At 38.7% G+C, this 14,132-nt stretch overlaps 1 protein-coding gene across 2 annotated transcripts in view; it reads left to right on the top strand.

The window, feature by feature from the left end:
• Positions 1-7,162: 7,162 nt before the first annotated feature.
• LOC149837619 (putative WRKY transcription factor 4) overlaps positions 7,163-14,132 on the top strand; it is a 47,951-nt gene continuing 40,981 nt past the window's right edge. Inside the window, exons 1-3 of one of the 2 annotated variants that reach the window (XM_090006152.1) lie at positions 7,163-8,589; positions 9,403-10,106; positions 10,232-10,390. In XM_090006152.1, coding sequence (XP_089862278.1) covers positions 8,134-8,589; positions 9,403-10,106; positions 10,232-10,390 — 1,319 coding nt within the window. In that variant the 5' untranslated portion in view covers positions 7,163-8,133. The remainder of the gene's footprint in view (positions 8,590-9,402; positions 10,107-10,231; positions 10,391-14,132) is intronic. The other variant, XM_090006153.1, reaches the window with a different exon arrangement.

Raw genomic sequence — 14,132 nt, 5'->3', positions numbered from 1 at the left:
TCATGGGGAGTCTTATTTCTTACCATCTTTGTTAGAAAAATATTCAAGAGATACATTGAAGTAGTCATTGTTTCTGCCCAAAAATTGTTATGAAGTTGTCATTCACTTAACATGCTTCCTGTCATTTTTACCACAGTTCTATTGTTTCTCTTTGTGACTCCATTCTGCTGAGGGGTCTTTCTCATTGTCAATTGTATGCGGATGCCATTTTGCTTACGAAAGAGACCAAAATTGTCAGACAAAAATTCACCTCCTCTATCTATACGAAGGACTTTTATGGCATATACACTTTCTTTTTCAACAAAAATCTTGAATTCTTTAAACTTTTCAATAGCTTTTGATTTTTGAGAAAAAAATATACCAAACTCTTTCTAGTAAAATCATCAGTGAATAACAAAAAATACTTATTATTAATTCATTGACATGGTTCTCATTGGACCACAAATGTTAGCATACACTAATTCCAATGGCCTTCTAGCTCTCCATGCTTTTCCAACTAGAAATGTTAGTTGGTATTGCTTTCTATAAACACATCCTTCACAAACATTCTTTGGGGAACTAAAGATAGGTAATTCAGATACCATATTTCTTTGGCTTAATAATTTCAACCCATTAAAATACAAGTGCCCATACCTTAGATACCAAAGAACTGATTGCTCATCAACATTGGTTGCCAATGCATACTTATCAAAACAAGAAATTTCAAGAGGAAACATCCTATTTTGAACCATATGAACTTTAGTAATAAGCTGCCCAGACTTTTTAATCTCACACACATTATTATCAAACAAATGAGTGCAACCATTTTGAATCAATTGCCCTATACTAAGCAAATTTTGTGCCAAATTAGGAACATTTCATGAATTAATTTTTCAGTACCTGACTTTTTTTCATCACCGTTGTTCTTTTTCCATCAACTTGAACTTGATTATTTTCTCCAAGTCAAACCTTCAACTTCACCATTTCATTAATACATTGGAAAAGGCTCTTTTTTTGTCATATGGTTACTACACTCACTATCTAAAACCATATATCACTCTTACTCATATTAGAATCTATACGTATAAGTAAGGAAAATATTTTTGTCTTCTTCTGCAATGTTTCCTTGTTGTTTAGCTTTTTTAAAATAATTTGTTTCAATGTATCCAAATTTTTTATAAAAATAGCATTGCCTTTCTTTATAATTTGGATTACCTTTATCACCATTGCCATATTTTTGGTAATTTATATTGGACCTTCCTCATCCTCTTCCTCAACCACGATAGCAGCCACAAAAACCTCCACGTGCACGACCTCGTCCATCATTCTTGGACTCACTATTTTCTTTGATTTCAACTTTAGAAGAAAAAGCCTACTCCAATGTGCTTTCGAATGACCTATTTATATGTTGCTCATGTGCTAAAAGAGAACTCATTAAGTGTATAAACTAAAAGGTCCTTGGATTCCTCTATTGCAGTGACAATATGATCATACTTAGAGGGTAAACATCTTAAAACTTTTTCAACAACTTTCTGATCACAAATAAATTTACCAAAAAATCTCATTTGATTCATAACAGAAAGCCTTGAAAATAAATTTTGAACTGACTTATCTCCCTTCGTTGAGAATGTTTCAAATTTTGTATGTAAGGTTTGTAGCTTTACCATTGTGATCTAGCTATCACCATGAAACTCTTGCTTGAGAATGGTTTATACCTCCTTGGACCTGGTGGCATTACCAATTCTAGGAAAAATGGTGTCCACCACTGCTTGCTGCAATACTAGCAAGGCTTTCACTTTCTTTTTGAGTTATTCTTTACCTTCATTCTCTTTTTTGAAAGATTCTGTTTCTACATAATAATTTTCTACCAAATCCCAGAGATCTTGTAAGATGAAAAAGGTTTTCATCTTAATACTCCAAAAACTTATAATTCTCACCATTAAAAATTGGCACCAAGGACTGCAATAAATTGAGAGTATTAGAGTTAGTCACCATATTGATTTTTTCACAAGATTATACCTTGTGTTTCTCACTCCAGCTTCAGCCCACACACAGAACCCTCTTCACAAACATGACACTCAATCAAGTTGCAACCTGGCTCTGATACCACAATTGTTAGAAAAAAAATAACTAGCTACAATAGTTGATCTCACATATAAAGGAAAACTGCTACTACAGTAGCTTTAACTGAAAATAACCTCTTTCATTTCACACATATAACATCCATTACATTGACTCTATTTATAAAGGAAAAATTAACCTAAATTTCATAAAACAAGGAGCATTATACCCATGTTCTCTAACTTTTACCACTACTACTATTATCCTCAAAACAAAGAACCACCATCCACAAACTTCTACCATATTCCCATTTTCCTAAAAGTTAACTACTACCTTGAATCCACTACCTAGGTATTTACCTAATGTTTAAACATTAACCTTACATAGTAGCCCACAACATGTTTGTGGTGGACAGGATGGCGGATGAAGAGGACCTTAATTTGTTGCTTGGTACCCATTTACCCCAGCTGGTCTTTGCTGGTTTCCAGGAGGAGGAGGCCATTCATTATCCTTCAGATATTGATGTCCATCTCATTTGTTCTCATAATCCTTGACTTCCATCTCCTGAAGCTTTTTCTAAAAACTCTGTAAGCTTTCCCTCGACAAAAGCTTGTGTTTTTGTGCATAGTCCATCCAATTCTTTAGCAAGAGCTTGATCTAGTTTAGTTAAGCCATATTAAGGCTTAGATTGGGAACTTGTATTAAAAAAATGAAAGCCATCAATACTTATAATTGGCAAAGATGGTAGCGGTCAATTTCTTTTTTTAGTGCAAACCTGACAAATTCTTTTTTTAGTGCAAAAAGAAGGGGGTGATTGTCCCTTATCTCTCTTCTCAGTTCCATAAACTACTTTCAACCCTTGCCAAAGCAAGGAAAAACCCCAAAAGGGGCCCCACGACCACCTTGCCCTACGTGGCCCACCTCTGAAAGCTATGCACACCTATGCACCATCAGGGTTTTATGCGGGGTTTTCAACTCAACACCTTCACAGCCACTCTGTTTGGCCATGCAGATGACCCTTGCGGTGGTAAACTACCTTCTCAATATCATTTTCTCACAAAACATCCACCATGAGAATAGTTTGACCAAAATTCTCAAGTCGCATGCCAAACAAAGCCCAAGGAATCAACATGATGAATTAGGTAGGTAATGGATTTCATAATATGCAGATAAGAAAGGTAATTAGTTTGTCTTTGTTAGTAATTTTTTGAGAGGTTAATCAACTCCGGTTCTTTAGGCTTATCTTGACTTTTCTTAGTAGGGTTTGGATAAAGGGATCCATAGGGACTGATATGTGATCCTGGTATGGGGTTAGAATCCTTTTGCACTACTCAAAGAGAAGGTCGTCGGGGAGTTAAAAGGGAAACTTCTTTAAAAAGGAGGCTTTTTTAAAAATCCCTTATATGAAGGAGATAATTTTGAAAAGCTCTTTTTCTAGGTTCATTTCTTTTTCTCTAATGACAAACCCCTTAAAGTGCCTCTTGGTACAAACCTATGTTTTAGAAATTTTTTTATGTAGAGACATATCTTTTGGCTGGTATTTCAAACACATTCTCATGTTTCACCAAAAGTCATTTTAGGACCCAACATTTCAACTGTTAATGAATATGTTGCAGTTGTTTGAGTTTTATTTATTTATTTCTTATTTCTTAATCAACAACTATTTAAAATACATCCCTATCCTATGACTATGGTTTGTTTGGGAACCAATGTTGGAGGGATTTGCAAGGAGTCCGAGAAAATACAAAAATTGGAGTTCAAGGGAAATGAATTTTATAAGAGTTATGGATTCCCACTATTGTTTGGAAGCCTAACATTTTCAAGGATTACGACTTTCAACTCATCTTGATTGCCCACCATGTTTGGTTGTAGGTGAATGTAGTTGTAAGTAGAAGTGGGCAATGAGTCAAGCTGCCCGGCTCAACCTGTCAAGAGTTGAGCTTGGGCCTATAAATTAGGTCTAAGTTTGACCATAACCAAGTTGAAATGAATTGTGCCACGACCCAACTTGACTCGTATATATATAATATCATATAATATATGTATATATATCTTATGTATAATATAATATGTATATTATATATAATAAGCTTGGCTTGACCCGATTAGGCCCATAGGCATAACTGGTGGATTATGGACTGAGGTTTTCCCAATGGGTCAGCTCGAACCGAGTTGTTGGCCCAACCCATCAATTTATGAGCAGGGCTTTGATTGGGCCAGTTGGGTCAACGAGTTTGATTGGTTTAACGGTCCAGTTGGCCCAGTCCCTTAGTTGTCTGGGTCAGCCCCTTGCTCACTCCTAGTTGTTAGCCACTTAATTGCACCATTATTATAATTAATAATATTGTAAAATAAGTGAATATAGGATTTACTAATATAAATGGGGTAAAAAAATTGAACTATCAGAAATTTAGGGACCCACCAAAATCCTTGTGATTGAAGTAGTAAATACCTCCTCTTTATTAGAGGAATTAAAATTTAAAATTTTTGGTATTTAGAGTTGGTTGACTCTCAACTGACATTTATGCTTCCCTCCACTTCCCTCTCGCAAACATACTCCAAATACATTTTGACCGTACCACGTCATGTAATAGTCTCTGACACCCTCTCAACTCAATACCCTTCTCCCAAACAAAGCCTTATGGTAAGGACTCTAATAAACTATTTTGCCCTTTATGAATGTGATCCATCAATCAACCAATCTCTCTCTCTAGACATTGAGATGTGCTTTCTCCCTAACCTTCTGAATCTCGTGTTCATTGTGCATTGCCCACATTCGAATAAGGCAAATGGACTCGACTTGATTGGACCACAGGGCTGACCCATCTTTAGCAAAACAAGGTAAGAAATCCGTTAATTTCATCTCTGGTCAATGAAAAAGAGGTGCTGACCCGTTTGACTCATGTTTGACTCTTACTAGGTAGGTAGGTGTCTTTAACTAGTGGGCTCCATAAGAGCTCGAGTATCTCTGACCCCACTCGAGGTCTATCTCACAGAGAGAGCAAGTCTATTAAGTGACTCGGTTCTCTGCAAAAAGTTTGGTTTTTGAAAAAGAAAAAAGAAGAGAGAGAGAGAGAGAGTTCCGCTTGACAACCCATCCCTAGGACAAGTAGCAAGGCCGATTCCATCAACCTAGTCTAGTCAAGTCGCACAAGTAAGGAAAGGCAACCTTAAATAACCCTGTTTTGTTTTGTTTTACTACCCCAACATGTCCCAAGCTGACAACAAATGACCAGAAAGCTCCCATTGGATTAGCCTCAGCGCAAAAAAAGATATTTGACATTATTTTCATATATGAATCTTAAAAATGTGATGAGTGGTATTTGGATCTGATTGGAACTTACACGATCAAACTCTTTCATATTCAGATCGTCACTTTGCCTAGGCTCTAAATTTATGGTGAAAAACTCTTATTTCCAATCTTTTCTCATCAGATCCAATAATATCATTTAAAATTTGAATGCTGAATCAACTCTCTCATGATCAAACTCTTTCATATTTGAGTTCTTTGTTTGAGCCAACTTGATTTCAATCACAGTTGAGATCTTGTAGAACTTGGACTTAGGGATGAACATATTCTACAAAAGAGACTCCAAAGGGCAACAAGATGGCACATCTTAAACACAAATACGTAAAGAAAAGAGAGAACAAAATGTGAAATAATTCATTAATTTTATTCATAATAATCAAGAATAATAACACTTATTTATATAGTCTACCTAAGAGTCTTAAAAGAAGTAAAAGACTAAAAATAAGAATACAAAGAAGAAAGAAGGTCCTCAAGTCCTTGTCAAACATGATCTCTTGGGCTGATCTGGATCCAGAACTTCTTGGGTTTGAGAGAGTTCGTAACAATCCACTCCTTTTAAATTCGCCTTGCCCTTAAGGAGAAAGCTCTTTGAAAATTATTGCTGCAAACTTAGGATTAAACACTAGGCGTGTGACTTTTCCATGTGCCCTGATGGGATTGGGCCTTGGGACATGTAAAGTTTGGGTCCGATCTTGGTTTGGATATGGATGAGGTGGGGGTTAAGGTTTGGGTTAGGTTTAATTTTAGATGATGAGTTAAGTTTAAGTTTATAAGCTTTTGGATTGGGTTCAAAGTGTAATGGGGCTGGATTGGGATTAGGGTTTAAATGGATTAAAGTTGGAGGTATTTGGGTGAGAACTAGGTCCAAACAAAGGTTGAAAGGGAGATCAAAGTGGGTAGAATCGGTTTTGGGTGTGAAACTGGACTAGTGAAGTGAGGCTGGAGAGGAAAACTAGTCCAGTGAAGTGAGGCAGGAGAGGAATAGAGTAGCGAGAACCGGTTTCCCCTAAATTATGAGAGGGAAGTCTCTCTCCCATGTTAGAAAAGCCACTGGCTTCCCAAAAATGGTGGAGGATAGCCGATGGCAATCCCAGTAGTCGATGGTAATCCTAGTAGAGATGTGGCGGTAGGGATGGGCCACAAATTTGTGAACGCTCCCTCTCCCGTCGACAGTTAGGAGTTGCAAGTGGGGACAGTGTTTGGTGCGCAGGCGCTCCACCGGCTTGACGTGGCTAGAGGCTAACAACATGGGTCATCTGGGGGTCTCCCTCTTAGGTTGGGAACGATGATGGAGGCACTGAGAAAGCGGTGCTAGGGTGTCCAACGTCTACTTCAAGGAGACAATGGGAAAGGAAAAAAATAATGGGGATCACCTCTGACATGGTACAGAGCTTTTGGCAGGGCTTCCTCTGGCGTGCGGTAAGGAGAAGGGATGAGGGAGCAACGACTTGAGGGCGAGGTAGACGTCATTGGCGCAGAGGGAGGTGGTGCGAGCGCAAAGGGCAGCATAGCTGAGGGTGAGGGAGAGGCATTGTCGACAGGGTCAACAGCAGTTTGGAAGATCCCTCCTGGTGGTACGTATCCTGGCAAAGGGCGTGATGGATGTAGCGATCACTGGTGGGAGGTCGATCAAAGGCTAAGTAGGGGCATTCGTGTAGAGGCTCGATGATTGGAAGATCGTGGTGGTCAGCTAGAACAAGCCCAGGACATGCCTTAGGGGTGAATGCAGGTCGCGCCTCATCGGCTTCCTCGATTATCAAAACGTTTGTGTCTTGGACATCCGATTGACTCAATCAGGCTATTGGTGGTGGCGTCGCAGGTCTGGCTGAGGATGGTGTCGCTTGGTAGGTCAATGGTGGTGGTACCAACGATGATGCTAACAAGACCAATGGTGGTGGTACCAACGATGATGCTAACAAGACCAATGGTGGTTGTAGTCCATCAGGGACAGCCTCTATGAGTGTCTCGAGCTACATCCACAACCTCATCATCAATGTGTCAAATATCGTGTCAATCTTCCGTTTCAATGAATCAAAGCTTTGCTCTGGATTTGGTACGCAGGTCTCTATAGGATCTATACGCTTTGTGCAAGAACCACGAGGACTACACGAAAATCAATAAGGTTGTACAAATGCTGAAATTGTTGTATAAAAAATTGAGAAGAGCATAAACTCTTGCTGCGTTGCTCAGTGCAATTCGACATGGCTTTTTGAGAACATCTGCTCTGATGCCAATGTTAGAACCCGACGCTTCTTAAACACAAATAAGCACAGAAAGGTTGAACAAAAAAAAATCATTAATTTCCATTCGTAATTAATAAATAATAATAACAATTGTTTATAGAGTCTAACTAAGAGTCCAAATCCTGTCAGACCGGGTCTTGAACAATCTAAATTCTCGAATTCGGATCTAAGACGGTTCTTAAATGATTCCAACCCATATTCATGTCTTAACTAGGCAAAAGCTCGGCGGATGGAGCAGCCGCCACCTAGATGTCAAAGTCAATGGCACGTCTACTCTGTGGCATCTCAAACGCGGAGAGAGAGACAGAGAGTGGATTTCATTACCTCTGAATTTGGATAATAATAAGAGAAGTCGTTGACTCTTTCCCTCGTCCCTCGAAGAAGAAGAAGAAGACAGGAAGAAGGAGAAGAAGAGGGAATCACGGAGGAAGATTGTTGTGGCGGTGATGTGTTATAGTTTCAGAGGTGGACGAGGATAAGGTGGGTCGAAAGATAGTGAATTAGTGTTTGGTTAGGAAGGTTGGTGGTGGTGGGGGGAGGATGGCGGAGAAGGAGAAGCGAAGGGAGAGCGATGGTGGTGGTCCTGCTTTGGCTGCTTCGCTTCCTCCTCCTCGGCCGACGATCACCCTTCCGGGAAGACCCTCACTGGAGGGGTTCTTCAAGGGGGAGGTCAGCCCCGGCCCCATGACCCTCGTCTCCTCCTTCTTCGCGGAGAACGACCCCGACTCAGATTGCCGTTCCTTCTCGCAGCTGCTCGCAGGCGCCATGGCCTCTCCCAACGCCTTGACCGCCTCCCGCAGCGTCGGCAGGCCGGTGAGTTTAGCCGGGAAGGGTGAAGGAGACGGCGGAAGTGCAGAGGGAGGGTTGAGATTCAAGCTGGGGAACCCTTTGGGGCTCGCCGTCATCGGCCCTCAGTCGCCGTTCATCTCCATCCCACCGGGCCTCAGCCCCACCACTCTGCTCGATTCGCCCGTGTTCCACCATCCTGCTGGCCAGGTTAGTTGGTTACGCAACTTTTTCCATCTTCCTCGCGGCGTATGTACTCGATTACACTCGCTTTAACTCGAATTTTCTTGTTTGGAATAGAATTGAATCCTTTATCTTTCTTAACTTTGATTTTCTTCTCGCAAAAGTAGTGAAGTCACATTCGTTGATTTTACCGTTGTTTTTCAGGAGGGGAGGTGTTATAGATGTCAAAACCAAGATTTTTGGATGATTACAAAATACAATTGCTGTTCTTTGTGTGAGAGATGCGAATTGAAGCTCAACCTTTTACTTTTCTCTTCTAATTTCCCTCTTCTTTTATTTTTACGTTCCCAATCTAGACTAAAAGGCCATGGTGCCGAGTATTTTTCTTTGCAGATTTTTCGACATGATTTAAATTTCGCGAGGCTAATGGCTGTCTAAAAAGTTTGTGACTTAGTGTCTTTAATATTCTCTTTCTATTGTAACAGAAACAAATATAGTTTTTCTTTGTGATTCTGTCGGATGGTTTTTAGGAAGTTCAATTCTTATCATTAAGGATGGTTTCATCCACATGAGATCATTTTTTTGTATGACCACTGCAATATTTTTTTAATTATAATTACTTTTGGTTATATATTTAAATAATGTAATTTGCAGTTTTTTTTATTGTGATACTTGTTGAAAACTAAAAGATGTAGCATTTTCCTAATAAATAACATGGAATCATTCTTCTTGTGTTATTTGAGCTTTAGTTAGCTACCATTTCTATCTCTCAAACAAAAGAAAAAATGGTGGCTTTGTTATGTTCTGCACTAGGTTTATCTCTCAATTTGAAAAATTCAGGGCCCTTTCGGAATTTCACACCAACAAGCATTGGCACATGTTACAGCTCAAGCTGTTCAATCCCAGGCCCAGATGCACTGGCAAGCAGAATATGTATCTGCACAACCACCCATATCACTGTCTCCATTGGCACATGCAGCAGTTCCTGTTGCCAGTTCAGCTCCTGTTCAACAGGTGCCACCCAATTATGCAGATGAGAAAAGTAATACCTCCGAAGCAACTGAGCTGTCACATTCGAATCAGAAATCTCAATCGCACCTGATTGCTGTTGATAAGCTTTCGAGTGATGGCTACCACTGGAGAAAGTATGGGCAGAAGAAAGTAAAAGGCAGTGAATTTCCTAGAAGCTACTACAAATGCACTCATCCTAGTTGTCCTGTTAAGAAAAAGGTGGCGCGGTCTCTTGATGGCCAGGTGACAGAGATAATCTACAAAGGCCAGCACAACCATCAACCACCTCAACCCAGTAAACGTGCAAAAGATAGTGGGTCCATTGACATGAATGGGAGCTTGAATTTGTTTGGGAAAGCTGAAACGGGAACAGGGGGATATGTGGAAGATCAGAACATAGATGGTCATTTGACGGTTAAAAAGGATCAAGACATAACACATGAGCAATCATCTGCATCGAGTGAGGGCGAGGATGTGGGTGATGATGCCAGGACAGATGATGGGGATGATAATGAACCTGCTCCAAAGAGAAGGTAAGTACTTCTGGACCAATTCATTGGCCTGCTGATAATATCTATTGTGTTTGAAGAATTGTTGTCAAGATTCCATCACTTTGTGGCTGATGCTAGGTTTTCCTATGGATATTTTCTCTGGACAGGAGCATCAACACCAGTGTAACACAAACAGCTTCCTCACATAGAACAATCATGGAACCCCGTGTCGTTTTGCAGACAACAAGCGAAGTTGATCTATTAGATGACGGCTATAGGTGGCGGAAATATGGACAGAAAGTTGTGAAAGGAAACCCACATCCTAGGTAACTACATTCTCATGGAGTCATGGGTGATTATTAAAACTTCAAAAATATTTAGTTCATTAGAATTCTTTACTAAACAATGGATAAGTATGGTATAGGCTTAATGTTATGTTTGTTTTCTCTCACGTTCCACACCTTTGGAGTACTCATTTGTTACTGATCTTCAATATTATATCTTGGGTAAATAACTAGTGCATCAGTATTTATTAAGGCAAGGAGATGTTAACATAGCTGTTCATATTGACTGGGTCTCTTCTTCATTTATTTAGAGCAAGGTTTCGTATTGTAACCTGCATCGGTTGGGGCCCAAAAAAAGATACATAGCATATCATATCGTATCGTAAAAAATCGTAAATTTTGAAAAAAAATTAAAAAATTCTAAAAAAATAAGAAAAAATAGCAAAAATTCTAAAAAATGATAACACACAAAACAATGATCAAATGCACAAAATGCAACCATAAATCATATATAAGCAATGAGTTGCATAAGACATCATCAAACATCAACTATCTCACAAGAACAATGCAAAATATTAAATATCTTGCAATTAAGAACATGCCACAAGACTTATACTTTCATATTACATAAACAAAAATATTGTGGCAATAGTTGCACTCGATTTCAATTGGTTTTCACTCATTACTTGAGTGCCCCATTGCCATGTCAGATCAACTGATGCCATCTTTGTTGGAGGAGTGTGGAGCCTAATTTCTACCTTGATATAAATCTTTAATTTTCACGAATTCAACTTCATGATAAGTTGGTAGGAGGTTGTATGGGGGCAGTGCCTCCTGAAGCAATTTTTTTTTGGAGAGTAGTTTTATAATTTTACAAGAAGAAGAAGAAGAATAAGAAGAAAACTCTGAGCAATACATGCCTTCACTTCTTTCACATTAGCATTTAAAACTCTGAGCTGCGCCCTAGGGGAATTGAAATGAAATGGGGATCTTCGAAACACGAGCTTAGATTAACAAGGGCAAGTGTCAAGAATGACACTAAAGCATAACCCTTAAAAAGGGTATAACTGGAAACAAAATAAAAATAAAAATGTATTCTTTATTGATATGAAAAACCAATTGCTTAAGAAGCATTGGAATGAAATACAAGAGGGGCTGCACCCCTTTATATACACAGCTGAAAGAGGACTCAATAGAGCTGTTGGACACAGTCCAACAGCTCTATTTAGAGCTGTTGGAATGTGTCAGTCCAACAGCTCTATTGCTAGTCAAGTCTGGACAGGACTTGACTAGCAACAGTCATTCTAGTTCAAACTGAACTAGATGACATAAAGACAAAAAATAAAAATAAAGGAAAAAAATTACAGAAAAGAAAGAAATGAAAAATGTATTTATATATATATATAATAATATAATATTATTATATATACATATGTGTACAGTTTTACATTTTAACACTCCCCCTCAAACTTACGGTACAATGAGCGAAAGTTTGTCTAAGAGAAAGTGAAATCGGGGAGCAGCGCGAGGCTTTGTAAAGAAGTCTGCTAACTGATATTCTGAAGTGACATATGGCAGATCAATTATCCCGTGTAGATATTCCTCTCTGACGTAGTGACAATCCATTTCGATATGTTTGGTGCGTTCGTGAAATGTTCTGTTACTGGCAATGTAGATCGCACTTTTGTTGTCACAACACATTTGTGAAGCCTTTGTTGCTTCAGCTCCCATGTCAGCAAGCAGTCGTCGAAGCCAAACTACTTCCATGGTCGTGGTTGCCATGGCTCTGTATTCAGCTTCGGTGGATGAGAGAGATACCTTCTGCTGCTTTTTACACCTCCACGAGATCAATGATTCCCCTAAAAAGACACAAAAGCCAGTGGTTGAGTGTCTGTTATTGGGATCACCTCCCCAATCAGCATCAGTATATGCAATTAAATCAAGAGAAGAGGAGGAAGATAAGAAAAGTCCTCGTGAAAGAGAGGACTTGATGTATCTGATAATACGCATGACTGCTCCCATATGAACAGAAGTAGGAGCATGTTGAAATTGACTTGCTGTATGAACAGCATGTGCTATATCTGGTCTGGTAATGGATAGATAGGAAAGTGCCCCGACAAGCTGTCTATAAGGAGTAGGGTCTGCAAGAAGTTCTCCATCATCAATCTTCATTTTAACATTAACAACTTCTGGAGTGTCAACTTTCTTATCATCAGTAATACCAGACCTGAAAACAATATCAAAAGCAAATTTAGTCTGAGATAATAAATATCCTCTAGGAGAATAAGCAACTTCAATGCCTAAAAAGTATCTCAACAAGCCCAAATCAGTCATTTCAAAATGAGATTTAAGAAGTGTTTTGATTGTTTCAACTCCCTGTTTATCGCTTCCGGTGATGATCATATCATCCACATAGAGAAGAAGCACAATGATCCCTGCATCAGAATTCTTAATAAACAAAGCAGTGTCAGTTAAACAGAATTGAAAACCAATATCAATCATAACACGACTAAACCTATCATACCAAGCTTTTGGTGCTTGTTTAAGTCCATAAAGAGCTTTTTCTAAGCGAAGAACTTTACCCTTAGGAATACTTAGACCAGGAGGGGGTTCCATGTATACTTCTTCAACTAGCTTTCCATTTAAAAAAGCATTTTTGACATCCATTTGAAAAATAGACCATTTTTTGATAGAAGCTAAGGCAATTAAGGTTCGGACAGTAGTCATACGAGCCACCGGAGCAAAGGTTTCTTCATAATCAATCCCATATTCTTGGGCATAACCTTTGGCTACTAAACGGGCTTTATATCTTTCAAGAGTACCATCACTCTTGGTTTTAATTTTATAAACCCATCGACATCCTATAGTTTTCTTCCCTAAAGGAAGATCTTGAATATTCCATGTAGAAGCCTTTTCAAGTGCATCTAATTCAACTTTCATGGCTTCTATCCATTTGATATCATTTTTTGCTTGAAAATATGTGGATGGTTCTTCATATGAGTGAATTAATGCAATAACTGCCCTATATGTGGGTGAGAAAGACTCGTATGATACAAACTTTTCTGGAGGCCTCGAGATTCGGGATGATTGTCTAGTTGGAATGTTAGAATATTTTTCAAGTGCACATGGAGGATTAGACTCTTGTCGCCTGGAATATTGAATACTAGTATCTCTATGAACTTCTTCATTTTCAACATTAAGATCAATAATTCTTTGATCATCATCAAAGTTACAATCAAGGTCATATTCATCAGATGTTGATATTAGATCTAGCAAAAATGAGTACTTAGTGACGTCTTTTAATTTTCTAAAATCAAAGAAGCTCTCCTTTTCAAGAAAGGAAACATTTCTAGACACATATAGTTTATTATTTTTGAAGTCAAAACATCTATAACCTTTCTGGTTTTCAGCATATCCTAAAAAGGCACAGGGAATCGCACGAGGGGAAAGTTTATCATTTTTGTCAGTAAATATGAAACATTTGCACCCAAATATTCTTAGTCTAGAGTAATCTGGAGAAATGTTCATAAGTTTTTCAATGGGAGTGATATTTTGTAACGAAGAAGATGGCATCCTATTAATGAGATAGGTGGCAGTTAAGGCAGCTTCTGCCTAAAAGTCTTTCGGGACTTGATTTGCTATTAATAAAGTCCTAGTGGTTTCTATAATATGGCGATGTTTTCGTTCTGCCAGTCCATTTTGTTGAGGTGTATAAGGACAAGATCTTTGATGTGTGATGCCATGCAATTTAAGATAATTTTGAAAATCTGTGGATAAAAACTCT

Source organism: Nuphar pumila, chromosome 5, assembly GCF_984573655.1.
Source record: "Nuphar pumila chromosome 5, dmNupPumi1.hap1.1, whole genome shotgun sequence".
Taxonomy (NCBI): Eukaryota; Viridiplantae; Streptophyta; class Magnoliopsida; order Nymphaeales; family Nymphaeaceae; genus Nuphar; species Nuphar pumila.
Note: the sequence above shows the minus strand (reverse complement) of the source record. Positions and strands in the feature narration are given on the sequence as shown.